At 45.5% G+C, this 19,992-nt stretch overlaps 1 protein-coding gene across 2 annotated transcripts; it reads left to right on the forward strand.

The window, feature by feature from the left end:
- Positions 1-12,953: 12,953 nt before the first annotated feature.
- On the forward strand, positions 12,954-19,475 carry LOC309398046 (zinc finger protein 232-like). Of its 2 annotated transcripts, none has more exons than XM_081964539.1 (4): positions 12,954-13,285; positions 15,235-16,005; positions 17,194-17,305; positions 18,017-19,475. In XM_081964539.1, exons 2-4 carry the CDS (start codon positions 15,331-15,333, stop codon positions 18,883-18,885), a joined length of 1,656 nt encoding a protein of 551 aa, XP_081820665.1. In that variant the 5' UTR covers positions 12,954-13,285; positions 15,235-15,330; the 3' UTR covers positions 18,886-19,475. The 2 variants fall into 2 exon arrangements, with proteins under 2 accessions (XP_081820665.1, XP_081820666.1); XM_081964540.1 differs by having other exon boundaries at positions 18,020-19,474.
- Positions 19,476-19,992: the final 517 nt, after the last annotated feature.

The following is a 19,992-nucleotide window of genomic DNA, read 5'->3' on the forward strand; positions in this document are numbered from 1 at the left end:
GCCTGTTTTGGAAAGAAAAATGATATTGGGGTCAAGACGGATATCAGGTCTTCAAGAGAGGCTGAATCACAAAGGGAAACCCAGAAGAGTTCTGGAATTCTCACTCTGTTGATGTAGGCTAGAATGGACAGAATCATAAGACCAGAATGATGGTAGCCATGATATTCTCTGTCCCGTTTCACTTTATGGATTTGCATGTTTATAATGATAAAAGTACTCTCTGTTATGGTTTATTCCAATTTAAAGAATTATTGGTACTTAGGATTTTACCTTTAGTGAAGAAAGTTTTCTCTCTATAGCTTTTTCCACTTTTTCTCTGCCCTCTTCAATTTTGTTTTTCCCTCACTTCCTTTTTTTCAGTTCTTTCTCCTTTCTTCTTAAAATTTAAGAAAGCTTCTAAACTTCTATATGATTTTCAGGGGTTGATCCACTATTGGACACTGTTCCACAATCAGGGCATAGTGGGGATTTTCCCATGTCATTTTTCAGATGTGTCGCTTTTGAGCAAAACTTGATCGCATTCTATGCCAGTGTTGGGTTTCTACCGGTTTGCACCATTTCTCCCGAACCGGTAGCTCTCCCATCAAGCAGAGAGCAAACCGGTTCTGTTGCTTTGAAAGTGGGCCCACCCACTTTCATCAAAATTTTGATTAAATGTTGTACAGATATCTGCTTGAATGTAAACTTGAGGAAGAACATGATAAGGAAACTATGGCTGCCTGGGTGAAAAATTTTGGTTGCAATGTTGAATTGGCTAAATGGGAAAGACTTTGGACACTCAATTGGAAATGAACAATGGTGTTGGGCAGTGACGTGCGGTGAGGTTTATGACTGGTGAGGCACTGACACAGTGCTGGGTTTCAAATATTTTTAGACTTGTGGACTTCAACTCCCAGAATTCCACAGCCAGGCATGCTCAGTTCCAATTTAAAGCGACAGCATTTGTTTTTCTCCTTTGCTCCTTCTTTCTTTTTCTTTTTCTTCTCCTTCCCCTCCTTCCTCCCTCTCTCCCTTCCTCCCCCCCCCTCTCTCTCTCTCTCACACACACACACACAGAGAAGTTGGATTGGACTATCTCTCCTACCCCTTCCCTCTCTCACTCACTCTCAAACAAACCCCCACAGACACAAAAGTTGGATTGGATATCTTTTCCAGTGGCTTGAAAGCAGCTCCTCTGTCATCCCCCCCATTCCCCTGCTGCCTTTCCCAAACACCTCCACCATTGCAAATGCAGCCTGCTGTCTGGGTGGGAAATGCCTGGAACACAATAAAGCCCACCCACCACCTCCTGCTGGCAGGCTGGGGTGAGAGGAGAGGCAGAGAAGCCGGAGGGGAGCTGATCTGAGCCTTCCAAAAGAAAGAGGCTGGGGGGAAGTGTGTGTAATACAACATGGCTCTTTGCCTGGCTTCCTGCCTCCTCCTGTGGTCTCCTCAGTGCTCGCTTGTGCTCTCCCTCCCCAAGTATAGTTTGATTGCAGGCGGAGCCACGTTGCCTTTTCAAACTTGTAATCAGTGAAGCTGGGCTAGATTTTTATATAGTTTTATCCAGCTGTGTGTGTGTGAGAGAGAAATGAATGGGGGCCTGGGGAGGAAGTCACTACACTTGGGGAGGGAGAGCACCAGTGAGGAGACCACAGGAGGAGGCAGGAAGCCAGGCAAAGAGCCATGCTGTAGCACACACACTGGCCCCACAACGTGGCTCTGCCTGCAATCAAACTACTCTTGGGGAGGGAGAGCACAAGCGAGCCAGGGTCCTTCCCTCCAGCCTTTGCCCAAAGCCCTGCACAGCACCAGGAGGATGAAGTTTGAATTCCTCCCCCTCCCTCCATCCCACACGTACCTTTTCCAGCTTTTTTTAACAGTTAAGCAGAGTCATCCACGGTGAGGCAGTAACTAGCTCAGCTTTTTCCTTTTACTTTTTTTTTTCATGCTGAGAGTGGTGAGGCTGTGCCTCACTTGCCTCACCTGACTGCACGTCACTGGTGTTGGGATCTTTTGCAATGGTCAAGGTAGCCTAACGACATAGAAAACCACATCCTTTGCTATGCTTCAACACCTGCTGTTTATGCAAGAAATGCTAACCACAGAGCCTGTCCAGAGAACTCCGGACAGGAGAGAAAAAACCACATCCTATGGAAAGCTTTAACCAATTATATGGCTGTATGCTAACCTGTTTAGTTCTGCCCTGCCACAAGCAGGTAACCAATCATGTAATCACACGATGTATAACGGAAACTTTTTGAATGCCTTCTGACTTAATAAAAGCAGGCTCCAGAACACATTCGGGGCTCATATCATCTCAAGGAAACTTTGCTGTCATCCTGTTATTTCATCTCATGTATGAGCCCTCCCTAATGCAGCTGGCGACGCTGCATTTTGGTGACCCCGACGTGATTTCTTTGCGAAGAAGCCGTTAGATCGAACTGCCCATTCTCATCGCTGAGGAAGGCCGCGCATCGTCCATCTGAAAGACGACAGGATCTCGTGAGTTATGGGTGGAAAGTTTTCCCAACCTCAAATAGGTCATTTGAAGGAATTGGGGGAATTAATCGATGCTACTTCTAAGATCGCCTCTCAAAGTGGTAAAAAATTACCACACACACACAAAAAAAAAAGGAGATTAGGAATTTGTTAACTTACATTTGGCAAAAATTTCCATTTTACCCTGAGAAAGGGACTTTAAAAATCTCTACATGGATCAAATTGGGGGAATATTTGCATCAATCTCCTAGAGCACCTATTCAAATAGTGATTAATTGGCGCATAATTATGGAATGTTTAGTTGTTCATCATAAATATGATCCTAATTCACCTTCTAAGCCAGTAGGTGTCGCACCTCCCCCGTACAATTCTGCAATGACTTGTGCTTTATTACAAGACAGCAAACCTCAAGAAAAGCGTTATTTTAAAAGAGAGTGTAAAAATCCAAGGAGGGGCATGTCTGTAACATCTCGCCCTCTCTTTCATCAGGGATCAAAACCCTAGTACAAAAATGATTTATGTGTCTACGGATTGTAAATTGTATCAGTTTTAAAATACAACTTTTGCTTCCCCTTTCCTGACTTTTGCTTTTGCAATCCTTCCCCGCTGTGCATTCAATTTCCTTTAACTTACTGTTCTTTGCATCTATAATGATAGTGTGTAAAATTAATGTGATTTAATTAATTAATTGCTGGCCAGCAAAATGGACGTGCTTTCGCCTTGAGGCAGTCTGACACAGATAGTAGTCGTTAAGGGCCCTATTTCACTTTTGTGATTAAAACTACTGCCTGAGTTTTCACTGCTTTGGGGGTAAGCTAGTTCATTGAAATAAATTTAATGACTGATTTATTGCAAAAGAAATGAAACTATAGGTGTGAATGGGTGCGTATGTAGTCAGTATTGGATGCCTGAAATGTAAGGTTAAAAAGCAGAGTGTGTTGTTTTGCTAAAAGAGGTGTTTTAAATGAATAATGAGAAAATATTTTTCTCCGTCTTCCCCGAAAAGGGAGCCTGTCGTTTTAAAAACAATTTTTTTCCCTTCCTCTCACCCCCCTCTTTGCCCCTGGTGAGAAGGCAGGAGGAGGGGGGCTGTGTTTTTTTTCACCATTTTTTTTTCCTTTTCTCTCCCTGACGTCTCAGCCTCAGAAAGGCGGGGTAAAGGGTGATATCTGATGTCTGCATCTGAAGTTTTAATTCAACTTTGCTTTTTGGAAAATTTTAATATTGACTCAAATTACCTTATTTAGATTGTTTGTTTTATTTTTGAAGCTGTTTTTTTTCTCTTTTATGTTTTTATGTTTGCGTGCACTTTGCATACTTAACAGATGGCACGTTTGTTTGTTTATTTGTTTATTGATCTGTTGATTGTTTGTTTGTTTGTCTGTCGGCAGCGCTAGTTGCTGCCCTATTAGGAATTCTTACAGAGATGACTTAGAAATTACAATATGTAGTCAGAGAGAGTGAATAACATTTTTGTTTGAATCCAGCTCAGTTTACAAGGAAATCTAGAAAGACAAATTGATAATGAGGAACTTTCTCTGAAATTGGCTTATGAAAATACTAATAGGGATTGTCAAAAGGTTCTTCAACCTATAGCAAATCGTCCCAGGGTTACTTTAGCTGATTTCCTTTAGGCTTGTTGCATCGTGGGTACAACTGACCACAAGATGGGGGCTCTTGCTGCTGTGTTGCAACAACATGGCGCTTTTCCTGCTTCTTCTTCCTCTGCTTCTTCTTCATCTGCTTCTTCCCGCCCTACTGTAAATTGTTTTAATTGTGGGAAACCTGGTCATTTCAAGGCTTAGTGCCACGCCCTTGGGGGCGGTGCAAACAGGAACAATCTACAAAGAAGCTCCAAACCAAAAACTGTACCTTTTCAGTGGTCCTCCCCCTACTCACCTGTTCCCTTTGCTAATGCAGTCACTGTCTTTGCTGATGGAAGCAAGCAGTTTGGTGCATGCACTTGGCAGCAGGATGGTGAATGGATAATTAAAACCACATCTGAACAAACTTCTGCTCAACGGTCTGAATTAGCTGCTTCCTTATTGGCCTTTCAACACTTTCAACATCAACCCTTTAATCTTATAGTAGATAGTTTGTATGTTTTCCAAGTTATTTCTTCCGTCTACATGTCTTATTTATCTCCTTCTATTGAATCTTCTTTGATGTCATTATTTTTAGCTTTACAATGTTTTATCAATACTAGATCAAATCCATTTCATGTTTCTCACATTAGAAGTCATCAACCTTTTCCTGGCATCATCCAGGAAGGCAATGACCGTGCTGATGCAGCTGCCACTGCTGCTTCTGCGTCTACAATTGTCTTTCCTCTTACCTCTCCCACTCCTTGGGAAAGTCATTCATACTTTCATCAAAACAAAAAGGCTCTCATTAGACAATTTGGCATCACTGCTGCCGAAGCCTCAGCAATTTTACAACAATGTCCTACTTGTAGTAAACAGTCTCATTCCATTCCTATGGGTGTCAATCCCAGAGGAACTGAATGTTGTCAAATTTGGCAAATGGATGTTACCCAATATCCTTCCTTTTCCCCATGGAAGTATATTCACGTATCTATTGATACTTTTTCTGGGTTCATCATGGCTTCACCCCAAAGGGGTGAATCCACCAAGCATGTTATTACTCATTGTATTCGTACCTTTGCATCGCTGGGACGTCCAAATGAACTCAAAACTGACAATGGCCCTGCTTATACCAGCAGTGCCTTTGCTGACTTTTGTTCGAAATGGGGAATCACTCATAAGTTTGGCATTCCCTATAACAGCCAAGGTCAAGCCTTGGTTGAAAGGGCTAACCAAACCTTAAAACATGCATTAGACAGACACATTGACAAAAAAGGGAAAAACCTCCCTAACCTCCCAACGGTGCAAAACATTTTGAACTTATGCTTATTTTCCTTGAATTTTTTAAACTTGACTGGCACTCCTGCCTCCTCTGCTGCCACAAGGCATTTTTCTTCCCCCTCCCTCTCTTTCCCCCGCCCTCAGGTTTGGTATCGCCAACTCCCAGATCCTGCCTGGAGAGGGCCCGCTGATCTCATCACCTGGGGAAGAGGCTACGCAGCAGTCCAACTGCCTGACAAAGTCTTGTGGGTTCCTGGTCGCTGTATCCGGCCTTACTTTGCACCAGCACCCCACCCATCTCCGCTGCCAGCCTCCTCGTCTCCTGAGTCTGCAACCATTGATGTGTGACTTTATACTCCCAGGCTACTCCTTGTGAATTCCGGATCGCCATGTTTGCCAATTCCATCCCAAGTTACATCCACATGACTGTATTCCTAACAATACTTTGCCTAACATGACAATCTTTAACCTCCCTCTCAGAAGTGGTTTTGCAAAACAGAAGAGGACTCGATTTATTTATTTTTAAAAAGAAGGGGGGGTTATGTATGGCCTTAAGGGAAGAATGTTGTTTTTATGCAGACCACTCTGGCATAGTACAGGACTCTATGACAAAACTCAGAGAAGGCCTGAATAAATGAAAACAGGAGAGGGAAGATCAACAAGGATGGTTTGGAAACTTTGCTAAGTGCTCTTATAGGACCATTAATTTTGCTTGTATTAGTGTGCACAATTGGTCCATGCTTATTTAATCGCTTTTCTACATTTATTACATCTAGAATAGATTCATTGCAGACCATGCTGTTGCAATCCCAGAATACCCTCTGGGACCTCGAAAGCAGAGGGACCTACCAACCCATACCTCAGGATGAGGTGTCAAATAATTTCATCGTGAGTGAAGAGGATGAGTCAATCCTTTAGCTCACTTTGCAAACCATACAAACATCTCCTCAGAAAAACATCAGGGTAAGGTCAACGATACAGGCTGAGTCGGAGGACTTGACCTTGTGTCCAGTGGTCAGTGAGTGATAGTGAATCTCGGGCCCGGAGGGGCCTGGGCCACACTCCGGCTCCAACCGCCACAGCCTTTCCATTGAAATAAAAAAAGAAAGGAGGAGATGTTGGGATCTTTTGCAATGGTCAAGGTAGCCTAACGACATAGAAAACCACATCCTTTGCTATGCTTCAACACCTGCTGTTTATGCAAGAAATGCTAACCACAGAGCCTGTCCAGAGAACTCCGGACAGGAGAGAAAAAACCACATCCTATGGAAAGCTTTAACCAATTATATGGCTGTATGCTAACCTGTTTAGTTCTGCCCTGCCACAAGCAGGTAACCAATCATGTAATCACACGATGTATAACGGAAACTTTTTGAATGCCTTCTGACTTAATAAAAGCAGGCTCCAGAACACATTCGGGGCTCATATCATCTCAAGGAAACTTTGCTGTCATCCTGTTATTTCATCTCATGTATGAGCCCTCCCTAATGCAGCTGGCGACGCTGCACAATGGCCACGACCTACAAGGAAATTCTGTACAAAATGTTCTACACATGGCAACTTCCCCCAGCACAGCTCTCTGAAATGTTTAAAAATTTGACCCCAAATTGTTGGAAGGGCAAGAAAACACCAGGCACCTTTTTCCATATGTGGTGGACATGCAACAAAGCAAAAAGATATTGGAGAATGGTACAATTATGGCTGGAACAAATGGTGGGAGATCAAATTCTGTTCAAACCAGAAATTTTCCTCCTAGGTATAAAACCAGAGGGGTCTAAGAAGGATGTGCTTCATTTAGTTATCCATGTATTGACAGTGGTGTGAATAACCCATGCGCAGTATTGGAAAAAAGGAAGTATCCCATCAGAATTAGACATCATTAGGGAAATCTTGGCCTGTGCGGGAGCAGATAAGGCTCACCCTAGAATTAAAAAATAAAGGGGAGTCAGAATACTATGATGTTTGGAACAGATTTTATTATTGGTAGAAGACAAGGTGACAAGACTGGAACAAACTGTAAATAATTGTATAGAAGGATAGATAGTGTACTAAGTAGACTGACAGCTAATGGATGAGATTATGTACATATACTATGATTGTATGGCCATAATGGCTTCGCTGTGCAGCACTATTTTAAATGCAAAAATAAAAAATACATTTAAAAAAAGAAAAAGGGGCCCTCCCCCACCAGCCCCTGGGTTAGACCTACCTCTATTTCAGCTTCTGAAGCCCAGCTGATGGGGGGGGGGCAGATTGAATTGCTGCTCCTCAGCTGTTTTCCTTGCTTTCAGAGCAAGTTTCTTTAAAGTGCGCACGCACAATCAGCAAAACCGCAGGAAGCCACCACTGCTCTATGCATCTGGATGGCTTCCTTCCAGCCTGATGATTTCTAAGGTTTTGTTTTCGGATAAAACTTTTCCCACACTCCCCACATTTATAGGGCCTCCTTCCTGCCCCTCCTGGTGTCTCCGTAGTTCAGAAGAATCCACAAATCTATTCTCACCTTCTGGGCATTGATAGGGTCTCTCTCGGGTGTGAAGCCTCTGATGTTTAAATTAGGTGTGACTTTTCATCAAAACATCTCCACATTCTTTTGTCTTCACCTTGTCTTCTCCGTGTTCCTGTTCTAAGAACTCTCAATTTATCATCTAGAGATAGTCCTCTACTTACGACCACCATTGAACCCAAAATTTCTGTTGTCAAGTGAAACACTTTAGTGAGTTTTCCCCATTTTACGACCTTTCTTCCCACACTTGTTAAGTGAAACACCCTGACTTCACCCTTCACGTTGCTTGTCAAAAGGTCACAAAAGGGGATCAGGTGACCCTGGGACACTGCAACCGTCATAAATGTGAGTCAGTGGTCAAGCACCTGAATTTTGATCACATGACTATGGGGTTGCTGAGACATGGTCATAAGTCACTTTTTTCAGTGCCACTGTAACTTTGAATGGACACTAAATGAACCCTCCTTTTTCTTTTCATCCATTTCCCTTTTTCTTTTCAAATTCTTAGAATCAAAGGGCTAGAAGGGACCTACTACAGAATAAGAGAGGAGTAGACTTCTAGTCCCACCTTCCCGTATAAGAAGTCCTTATACGGTTCCCAACAATTTCACATTAGATGTTAGGTTTCCACACTCACATCAGATTTTCATATTCACGTCTTAGAATTAATTCGTTCTAAAGATTATAACAAAATTTAACTTAGCGAAGAAAATTTCCAAGGAGGACATTTTAATGGACAAACTCCAGGAGGCAAGAGGCTCCAATTGGCAAGGAAAAGAATTCTCATGTTACTCACACCTGCAACGTTTTCCTCCTGTGTGGATTTTCATGTACATCTGAAGATCTGCTGATCAGATAAAAAACTTTGCCACATTCTAAGCCCTGATACATCACACTTCAATCATTTAAACGGCATCATTTGTTATATGGATTTGAGTTTGATTTTTAAGGGACAATTGAAAAGAAAATGCTCTCCCACGATCTAAGAGTTTCTAATTTTTCTCCCCTTTATGATCTCTTACGTGGCTTCTAAGGGTTGAACAACCATGAAAAACTGTTCTACCATCAGGGCCTTTTTCCATGTCATTCTTCTCCTGTCTCCCTTTTGAACAAAACATTACCACATGCTGTGCATCTCTACAGCTTCACTCGTGAATGGACCTTTTGATGCCTTCCAAGGTAGTCTTTTCTGGGAAAACCTTTCCCACACTCCACACATAGGTATGGCTTCTCCCCCGTGTGGATTCTCAGATGAATCCGAAGTGGTGTTGCTGTGAGAAAACTTTTCCCACACTCCCCACATATATAGGGCCTCTCCCCTGTGTGCACCTTCTGATGTCTCCGAAGTTCAGCAGTATCCACAAAACGTTTCTCACATTCTGAGCATCGATAGGGTCTGTCTTTAATGTGAAGTCTCTGGTGTCGAATTAGGTTTCCCTTCTGTACAAAACATCTCCCACAGTCTGGGCATTGATGGGGTCTTTCTCCGGTGTGAATTCTCTGATGTTTATTTAGCTGTGACTTTGTGCTAAAACATCTCCCACATTCTGGGCACATTTCATTTTTCTTGGAAGGCATCTCTCCTTTGTGAATCCTCTCATGTTTTCTAAGATAATATTTGCAACGAAAAGTTTTCTCACACTCTGGACATTTATACTGCTTCTCTAAGTGGCTACTCTGATGCAGCCAAAGTGTATTTTTCCGGGTAAAAGATTTCTCACAAACAGGGCATTTGTAGCATTTCTCACCCGTGTGGGCTTGGCAGTGATTTCTAAGGGATGATGCATAAGCAAATGTTTTCCCACATTCTAAACATTTGAACTTTTTTTCCCCCCTGTGAACGTTCTGATGATTTTTGAGGATTTGTACTGTACGGAAAAATGTTCCACACTCGATGCACATATAAGGCTTCACCCCTGTATGGATTCTCTGATGTTGAAAAAGAGTTTCCTTAACAGAAAAACATTTATTACAATCATTACATTTATAGAGTTTTTCTCCCCTGTGCGTCATTTGATGTCTCTTAAGGTTAGAAGAAATGACAAATCTTTTCCCACATTCTGGGCATTGATAGGGTCTGTCCCCAGTGTGAATTCTCTGGTGTTGAATTAGACTTGACTTTTCACCAAAACATCTCTCACATTCTTGGCATTCATAGGGTTTTTCCCCAGTGTGAATTCTCTGATGTCTCAGCATGCAATATTTGTTTGAAAAAAATTTCCCACATTCTAGGCACGTTGTGCTTTCGTCCTTTGTGTGTGTTTTATTATGTTGCCAAAGAGATTTGCTCTGAGTGAAACACTTCCCACATTCTAGGCATTTATAAGGACTCTGAGCTGTGTGAATTTTCTCATGTTTTCTAAACCATTGCAGATAATGGAAAGATTTCCCACACTCCAGACATTGATAAGGTTTCCCTCCGGTATGGATTTGCTGATGTTTAAGCAGCTCTGAGTTTTGGGAAAAGCACATCCCACATTGCACACACTTGCAGGGCCTCTCTTCAGTCGGGCTGTTCTGAGGCCTAGAGAGACGCCGTCTCTCAGGAAATCTTCCCCAGCGCTTCCAGGACTCCTGAGATCTCTTTCCCTGGTGGATTCCCTGATGCGCTCCAAGGTCCGAGCCTTTAGCAAAACGCTCCCCGCACTCTCCGCATTTGTAAGGCTTCAGTCCAGGGTGGCTCCGGAGATGTTTGGCAAAGCTCCACACTCCAGGAAAGGATTTTCCACAAAGGAAACACAAGTGGGATCCATTCCCTGTGTGCAGCTTCTGGTGGATCAAAAGGAGGGACCGGTAAGCAAAGGATTTCCCGCAAACTGAGCATTTGAAGAGTCTTCCCTGATTCCTCTTGGGGGACTTTTGGGAAAAGTGTTCCCCCCTCTGCATAGTCCCGAGGGGCTGCTCACTTCCAGGGATTTCTATCAGAGGAAATTCGAACAAGCAGAACTTTGCCCAAAAGGTTGGAAGATGGGCAGGAGGAGGGGCTCCAGCATGAGTCCGAAAGCTGAGAAGACGAAACCTCTGGTCCTGGTGACTGACCCAGATTGGATCCTGCAAGCAGAACTTTGTCCAAAGGATTTCCTGGTGGCACCTGCAGGATGAAGATAAAAGAAGTGAAGGAGAGAGGAAGATTTATTTTTTTCAGCTCTCCAAATAGCCCAAACAATAGCCCCCCCAAGGCCTCTACTCCTTCCCCCCAGGATCAAAGCAATGCTGGGATGCCCCCTGTGGAGCTGACCTCCCCTCCCCTTTTCTTAGTATGATGAGAGGGATGGCTGACCCAGTCCCTGTTGCCCTCTGCGCCCCACCCACCCCTGCCCATTTGCCTGTCTGAACTGGGGAGGATCCCTGCCTTTTCCTTTTCCACAGGAGGGAAGGAGTGCAATGATTATACATGAGATGAGAGAAACTGCAAAGACCCCTCATAGGATTTATATGTTCCAAGTGGAGCTAATTGTGTACAGAGTACAACCCATGCAGGTATTCATGGACACTGTTCTTTGGGCCAGCACAGATTGAATATGTTCTTCCTCCTAGAATGGCTTCCTATTGTTGCTTTATAGTTAAGGGAGGATGCAAATACATTGATTGGGGCCAGCAATGCAGTTTGAACACAACAGGGAACAAACACCTTCCATTAAAAAAAATTGACCCTAGTATATATGGACCTAAAGAGGAAGACCGATGGAAGCCTATCACTTCTAGAAGGAAACAACAACCGAGAGCAAATCCCATTCTATGTATCCTCCTCCACTCCAAGGAAGCCCCTCTGGAACTGAACAATCGCTGTCATGTTCTCCCCCTGGAAGGAAATATGCAGCCACCCAGAAAAGAGCAATAGTTTCTAAAAAAAGAGGCAAAATCCCGCATTTCTGCAGCAGGAAGAAAATATCCTGGCATTTCTTAGGGAAAGAAGATGACTGTCAGTGACAGGTGATTCAATTCCTAGGGTAACAGAAACTATAGTCGATCTAGGCAGGTATGTTATCTCCCTGAAGCAAAAATCAAAGATGGAAGAGAAATAATCCAACCCATGGAGTTATACCCCTTTCTTCTACTGCACCTGGAGACCAATAAGACAACAATGAATCTGAAGAGAGCAGATTATGGTTCCCATTTACAAGAAAGGGGGGTGGGAGACCCTGGAAACTACAAACCATTCAGCCCAACATCAATATCTGGGAAGATACTGGAAAGAATAATAAAAACACAGATCTTCGAACATCTAGAGACAATGTGATAAATAAAAGCTATTATGGGTTTGTTAAAACAGATCATGCCAAACCAATCTTTTTTCCTTCTTTGACAAGAATGGTTAGTCTAGACTAGAAAAGAAGGATTGGGGGTGACATGATAGCTATTCCTGTATTTGAGGGGCTGCCAGAATGAAGAAGATGTCAGCCTATTCTCCAAGCAGGACGAGAAATATTGGATGGAAGCTAATCAAGGAGAGAAGCAAGCTGGAATTAAGGAGAACCTTCCTAACAGGGAGGACAATTAATCAGTGGAGCAACTGGTTTGCAGAGGTTGTGGCTGCTACAACACGGGAGTCTTTTAAGAAAAGAAGGGACAGCCACCGGTCCGAAATGGTATAGGGACTCCTGCTTGAGGTCCCTTGCCGCCCTATTCTGATGGATAAAACCCACAACTGACACATCCCTTCAAAACAAAACTGGGCAAAGAATGATTTTTTTTCAGATTCTACCAAGCTTTGCAGAAACAAAACAATTAAAACACTAGGATAAAAGCAAAGAACCTTCATTCATTCTCTACCATTTAAATAAAGGCGAAAGAAAGTGGATCTTTTCTGCCTTGGGAAAAGATTCAACTCAATCCAAGCCATTTGAACCCTTTTTCTTCCCCTACAGAAAAACCCTCCACCCCCCATTGGAGAGAGAAGGGCGGGCATTTCTTTCAGCCACCCAATAATCCCCCCCCCTTAAACCCTTGGAGGAGAAGCCCCCTTTCCCTCCGTGGGGCGACGCTTCCCCCCCTTTGCCCAGAGGCTCCCCGTCCAGCCCCGCGTCCACCCGCACCTCCCTCCTGGCACCGACTCGGGGCTACCTTCCTCCTGGCGGGGAGAAGCCCTCCTGGCAGCCCGAGGGAGAGCGGGAGCCCCACCTGGCCGGAGCGGAGCCTAGGAGCAGCTTTGTCGGACGCCCAGAAGTTGCCCAGCCGCCCAAAATGCCGCAAGTGGGGAAACCCTAGGGAGGGAGGAAGAACGAGACAGGATTCCTAGAGATGCCCCTATAAGGCCTCTCCCCGCCTTTTCCGTCTCCTGTTTCCTTCCTGGGATAATGTGGGGGTGTGGAGCCGCTCTGGCCCCTCCTTCCTCTTCTCCCCCGGGATCAGCTGCAGTTTCGGGGTCCGGCAAGCGACTTTTCCCTCTCGGAGGACGCTGGGCGAGAGCCGCCTCTTTCCTGGCCGGGCGAAGGCGAGTCTTTTAAGCGGGAGGAGGGCGTTAGAAAGTCAGAGGGACAGGACTCCAGCAATCATCAGACGGCTTGGCCGGGGATGATGGGCGAGGCTGTATCCCAGAGCTGGCGTCAGCAGGAGGGTGTTTGGCGGCTCTTTCCAAGCTGCCGCCTTCCCAGTTGGGGCGAGTTCCCACGACGGCTAAACGAAACCCGGATTGGGTCGCCCTCCCCTTTCCGTGTGCACGTCGGAAGGGCCGGTCTAGTGGGCAACGCACCCCGTCCTTGCTTCTCCGTTAAGGAGTTTGCCTCCAAGTTTGGTCTGGGATTTTTTTTGGGGGGGGGACTGTTTAATTTTTCTTGGGGCGAGGACTAAGGGCATCTGTATTGGGTCCTCGGGGGGGGGGTCTGTTGTTGACAAATGGCTTGCGAGTTGCACCCACCACCACCCCGAAATAGACCCAGTCCTCAACTTACAATAGTTCATTTAGTGACTGTTCAAAGCCAGTTGAAAAGGTGACTTACGACCGTTTTTCATGGTGATGATGACCCCTGCGGCATTCCCCAGGGTCATGCGATCAAAATTCCGATACCGGGCAACCCCGACTCGTATGGATGACGGTTTGCAGTTCACCACTTTTGGACGAGCAAAGTCAGGGGGGGTAAACCAGATCCAATTTACTAATTTAAGAGCGGCAGTGATTCCCTTTAACAATGGCGGTTGGAAAAGTCCTAAAATGGGACGAAGCTCGTTTAACAAATGCCTCGCTTAGCAACAGACATTTGTGGCTCAATTGTGGTCGTAAGTCGAGGACTATCAGCATTGCCTTTTGAATGGTAGCTGAGGAGGGCAGTTTAGCACTTCCTCCTTCCATTCCTTCTCCTCCCCCCCCCCCACACACACCCAAACCTTGAAAGTTAGTTTAGCATGAGAGAGAAAGAGATAAAAAGAAGGTAAGAAAGAGAGGAAGGAAGGAAAGAAAGGAAGGAAGGTTAATCCTGAGTTCTCGAGTTGAAGTACCCAGAGGCTGGGTCTCCTGAATGCTTCTTACTTCCTAACAGTGTTTTTCAACCTTGGAAAATTTTAAGATATTTATTTATTTTTATTTATTTAGTTTGTCAAGCATGTACAAGATAGCAGGTATAAATATAAACATGGACATGAGCCCATGAAATGAGTACAAATAAATGGGGACAGTAGGATAGGGACGGTAGACATGATGGTGCGCTTATGCATGCCCCCTTTATAGACCTCTTAGGAAAGGGATGAGGTCCATACTAGTCAGTTTGAGATTGAAACCTGTGAGGGTTTGAGGATGTAACAACGGAGTCAAGTAGAGCATTCCAGGCGTTGACCACTCTGTTGCTGAAGTCGTATTTTCTGTGGTTTACCTTGACTTTGTATCTATTGTTTGCCCATGTATTGTTGCAGTTGAAGCTGAATTAATTGTTGACAGGTAGGACGTTGTAGCAGACAATTTTGTGTACTATGCTTAGATCAGACCATAGGCGATGTAGTTCCAGGTTATCCAAGGCCAAAATTTCGAGCCTGGTGGCATAAGGGATTCTGTTGTGAGCGGAGGAGTGGAGGACTCTTCTTGTGAAATACCTCTGGACTCGCTCCATTGTATTAATGTCCGATATACAGTGTGAATTCCAGGCAGACGAGTAGACTCCCAAAAATCCCTCGCCATCCTGCTTGTTCACTGTTCCCATGTTCTCATCTCTAAGGATACATTCCCCCGACCCTTGACAGATTTGCATTTTATATGCAAGGATTTGTTTGCTTTTGGACAGGGGACCAATCTGCTTGGGCACTCAGAAATGTGCAATATAGGGACTCTTGCTTGAGCAGGGGGTTGGATTAGAAGACCTCCATGGTCCCTTCCAACTCTGATGACAAAATGATTAAAAAGCTAATTGTTGGATTGTCTTTTTCCCCATTTCTCCCATCTTCTCTGTCCTGTAGGGAAAAAGAACGTCAACCTTTTGGAAAAGCAATTACTTCACTGACCGAGCCAGTTTGGGAAAGAAATTTAGGAGAAGAGGCAAAAGGGAGAAGGTGATGGCCACACTGAGCGCCTTGAGTGAGGTCCAGGCAAAACGCATGTGGGAATTTTTCCCCAAGAAACTGGGAGCGGAGATGCTACAGACGGACGCGGAGTTACCCCAACACTGGCAAGACCTGATCATAACCGCAGGCTCTCTGCACTCTGGATGGGGGGGCAGCCAGGGTCCAGAGGAGCCCACTCCCTGGGACAACCCCAAGGGTTTCCTGGCCTCCTTCGAACAAGTGGCTGAGGCCTGTCAGTGGCCCCGGAAAGAGTGGGCAGCCCGGCTTTTGCCTGCCCTCCGCGGAGAAGCCGAACAAGCTTTCAGTAACCTGGAGTCTCGAGACCGGCAGGATTACGGGAAAGTGAAAGCAGCCATCTTGCACCGGGATGCCCTGAGCCGGGAGAAGCAACGCCAGCACTTCCGGCGTTTCCGCTACCAGGAGGCCGAGGGGCCACGCGGGGTTTACAACCGGCTGCAGGCGCTGTGCCGTCAGTGGCTGAAGGTGGAGAGACACTCCAAGGAGCAGATTCTGGAGTTGCTGATCCTGGAACAGTTCCTGACCGTCCTGCCTCCGGAGATCCAGAGCTGGGTGCGGGAGAGGGGCCCTGCTTGCTGCGCTCAGGCGGTGGCCCTGGCCGAGGATTTCCTCTGGATGCAAAGAGAGTCCTTGAGATGGGAACAACAGGTAAACCCCCCGTCCGTCAGGGTTCCAAATAGCATCCAAAAGTAAATCAGAGTTTTTTGCATTTTCTATTGTGGGAAAATGGGAGCAGAATAATAGAAAGTGGCAGCCAAAGGCCCAAAAGAAAACCCCTTGTTTTTACACCAGATGCTCTGCAACAGGGGTGTCAAACTCAAGGCCTGCGGGCCGGATCCAGCTGCGGGATGGTTAAATCTGGCCTGAGGGGTTGGCCTGGAAAGGACTGGCCATGCAGATGCCTTGGTGAGACCTCTTGTGTGCACCATTTTCGGCCTCCCCGGCCTCCAGCAGTATTCTCACGTGGAGGCCCCACGGGGCCTGTTTTCGGCCAGGAGAGTGCTGCAGGAGACCGTCCAGACCAAAAACGGAGCTCGGGGGCGGGCTTGGGCCCATTTTGGCCGGCTGGATGCTGTAGGAGGCATCCGTCCTGTCTCCCCACCCCCGCCAGCTCGCGGAGGAGAGCTACAATGCTGATCCAGCCCTCAAAGAAATCCAGTTTGACACCCATGCTCTACACAGCAACCTTTCCTGCTTGTTGGACCGGGGTGGGAGGGAGACGGGATGGTTCCATGCGAGTGGCAGAAATTTCCTGATCGTGACTAATCCATTCTTCCCCCATTCTTTCTTATTCCATTCCATTCTTCTTAATTGCTCAGCTCCTTCAGGGAGGGGCTCTAGGCAGTGTACAATTTAATCAATAACATTAAACATTAAAGTCAGAATAATTTAGGATTTAAAAATAAAATAAAATTCTAAAACAACATTCTAAAAATGTCAACAGAAGACGAATTCCAAGATGGGGAGGTTAGTGCATGTTAATTGGGGGGGGGGGGGAAGGGGGGAGATGTTATCGTGGGGCCGGCCAGCTCCATGGACATCGAGTCTCCTGTGTCCCTCACGCAAGGGATTGGGTTTGACTCCTTGGCGGAAGGCCAAAAGACCTGGGTTTTTTCTGATCTCTGAGAGGAAGGTGTTCTCCAAAGCAGGGGCAGTGGCATAAAAGGCCCTCTTCTTTGACCCTGCCAATCAAAATTCTTGAACTGACAGGGCCTGTCGCATGCCTTCCCTACCTGAATGTGTGGGACAGGCTGAGGCGATGGGGCAAACTGTCATTTCGTCGCCTTCCCTGTTCCTAAGTTCCATTTCATGTTTTGATCCTGTCTGCCATTGCAGGGAACCACAGCCGCTGTTCCCTCAGCCAAGGAAGAGCTGGATTCGCCTGACAGCGGAGTGATTTTCCCAAGGCCGTTCCTGGAGGAAGAGGAGAAAGCTGGAAATTCATGCGGTGAGTAACAAACAGAGATTCCTGGGTTTCCATGGAATAATGAAAAGAAAAATTTGGCACCTTACTCAATAGTAGTAACTGTCAGAGGGATTTTTAAATGGACAACCATTTAAATATGAGCCAGCAGTCTGCAGCAGCTGCCAAAAAAGCCAACACAGTTCTAGGCTGCATCAACAGAAGGATAGAATCAAGATCACCTGAAGTGTTCATACCACTTTATAAGGCCTTGGTAAGGCCACACTTGGAATACGGCATTCAGTTTTGATCGCCACGATGTGAAAAAGATGTGGAGACTCTAGAAAGAGTGCAGAGAAGAGCAACAAAGAGGATGAGGGGACTGGAGGCTAAAAGATATGAACAACAGTTGCTGGAACTGGGCATGTCTAGTTTAATGAAAAGAAGGACTAAGGGAGACATCACACCAGTGCTTCGATATCTCAGGGGCTGCCACAAAGAAGAGGGAGTCAAACTATTCTCCAAAGCCCCTGAGGGCAGGACAAGAAGGTGAAAACTAATCAAGGAGAGAAGCAAATTAGAACTAAGAAGAAATTTCCTGACAGTTACAACAATTAATCAGTGGAATAGCTTGCCTCCAGAAGTTGTGAATGTTCCAACACTCACAACTTTTTAAAGAAGATGTTGGATAACCATTTGTCTGGTGTATTTTATGTTTTCTGCCTTTTGCCCTCTTCAATCCTTTCTTTATTTCAGCAGGCGGTGTCCGGCAGAACGAGAATGGCAGGGGATTTTTGAAAACTGCCTCTGACAGAGCTGAGCCACCAAAACTGGAAGAGATGTGCCCACTGAAGAGGACAAGGAGAAATTACCTCACGGAGAAGTGTAAGAAAAGTACGCCTTCCCAAGCAGCGGGATTCCATAACGCTTCCCTCCCCGAAGAGAAACCGAATGAAAAGAGAAAATACAAGTGCAACGTTTGCGGGAAATTCTTCAGCTACAAGTCGAGCCTGAAGATCCACCTGAGAATCCACACCGGGGAGAAACCGTACAAGTGCTTGGAGTGCGGGAAGAGCTTCATCCGTAGCGACCTCCTGGCCTCCCATCAAAGGATCCACACGGGGGAGAAGCCCTACAGCTGCTCCTTTTGCAGCAAGTGCTTCTGCGACCTGTCCACATTGATCAAGCATCGGAGGATCCACACGGGGGAGAAGCCGTACATCTGTGTGGAGTGTGGCAAGAGCTTCAGTCAGAAGGCGATTCTCAACTCCCACCAGAGGATTCACACGGGCGAGAAACCCCACAAATGCGGCGAGTGTGGGAATAGCTTCAGCCGGAGCACTTACCTGGCTTCCCATCAGCGAGTCCACCTGGGGGGATGGATGTATCAAAATGCAGATTGTAGCCTCCCAGATCAGCCCAAACTGATTCAGTCCCCCATCGTTCCTGTGGAGGAGAAGACCTTTAAATGCCCCGAATACGGTCAGAAGTTGAAACAGCATTCGCCGTGCTTGGCCCACCAGAAAATGTACGCGTTGGGCAAAAGTATCAGTGTTTTCGAATGTGGAGACAAGATTCAATTGGAAGCCATGGCTTGCGAGACTTCGGAGAAGCTGAGTGATTAGCCCCGGAGGTCGACAATCTGCGGCTCTGGAGCCACATGTGGCTCTTTCATCCCTCCTGCCAACATTTTACAATGTTTTTAACCCGAAACAGTATTTGCTTCCAGTTCCAATAAAAGGAGAATGCTTGTAGTTCAGGGTGGAAACGAAGAGTCCTTGGTCCTCTCTGAGGTTGTTGGTATTCTTCATATTCACAGCAGAGCTGATTGTCAGAACTTTTAAAAACTTTGTAAAGCATTTTTTTTTTACTACCTATAGTAACAAAATGCTAAAAAAAAAAGTTTCAACGATCAGCTGTGCGAGAATCAGCTGCGCCGCACGATTATATTTGCTAGAAAGCAGGAAATCCTGTGGCACAGCTGCCCCCCCCCCCCCATCGCTGTTCTACTTACGTTTGCAGACTCAGAAAAGCGAACTGGTAGCAAACCACCGAGCGTTTCACCCCTGGCCAGATCTAAGCACCCTGCGGCCAGTTGCAGCCCATGGGCCTTGAGTTTGACACCCCTGATCTAGGGCCAAAGAAATGAAGGACTGACATCCTTGAGACTCTCCATTATGGATTTCAACTCCCAGAAATCCCCAGTTTGTAATATATATATATATATATATAAAATCTTTTGAGGTTTTTAATTATTTGTTTAGTTTGGTACACTGGCCAGAGTCCACTGGAGTTGGGCAGCCAATAAATTAAAATACGTAATAAACACTAAGGTTTACTGGAATATGAATTCAGCATGAGCCAACGGTGTGCTGCAGCTACCAAAATAGCCAATGCAAGCTTGCGCTTCCTCAACAGTTACACACATCCTCTCCTCGTTTAGCGACTGCAATCCATTTCTTAAATTGGAAGCGAAATGGTCACTAAGGAAGATGGTTGCCAAGGGAAGGTGTGACAGAGAAAGGCAAATGCTGCAAAGATCACAGGTTGTGGTTTGTTTGTTTGTTTGTTTGTTTGTTTGTTTTATTGGATTTATATGCCGCCCTTCTCCAAAAGGACTCAGGGCGGCGTACAGCATTTAAAAAAACACGTATTACAAAACTTAAAAGAAAATTAGAAACAATCCAAGAAACAAACCGAATTAATATAACACTAACATTTAATTGGATAAA

The sequence above is a fragment of the Natrix helvetica genome (assembly GCF_964273705.1).
Source record: "Natrix helvetica genome assembly, chromosome: 1".
In the NCBI taxonomy this organism is placed as follows: Eukaryota; Metazoa; Chordata; class Lepidosauria; order Squamata; family Natricidae; genus Natrix; species Natrix helvetica.

What these genes read in the sequence shown, in the direction of transcription:
- LOC309398046 (XM_081964539.1), top strand. Translation starts at nt 15,331, where the DNA reads ATGGCCACACTGAGCGCCTTGAGTGAGGTCCAGGCAAAACGCATGTGG. An exon ending in CCTTGAGATGGGAACAACAG is followed by an intron (nt 16,006 to 17,193) that starts GTAAACCCCCCG and finishes CTGCCATTGCAG; the next exon opens with GGAACCACAGCCGCTGTTCC. An exon ending in GAAAGCTGGAAATTCATGCG is followed by an intron (nt 17,306 to 18,016) that starts GTGAGTAACAAA and finishes TCTTTATTTCAG; the next exon opens with CAGGCGGTGTCCGGCAGAAC.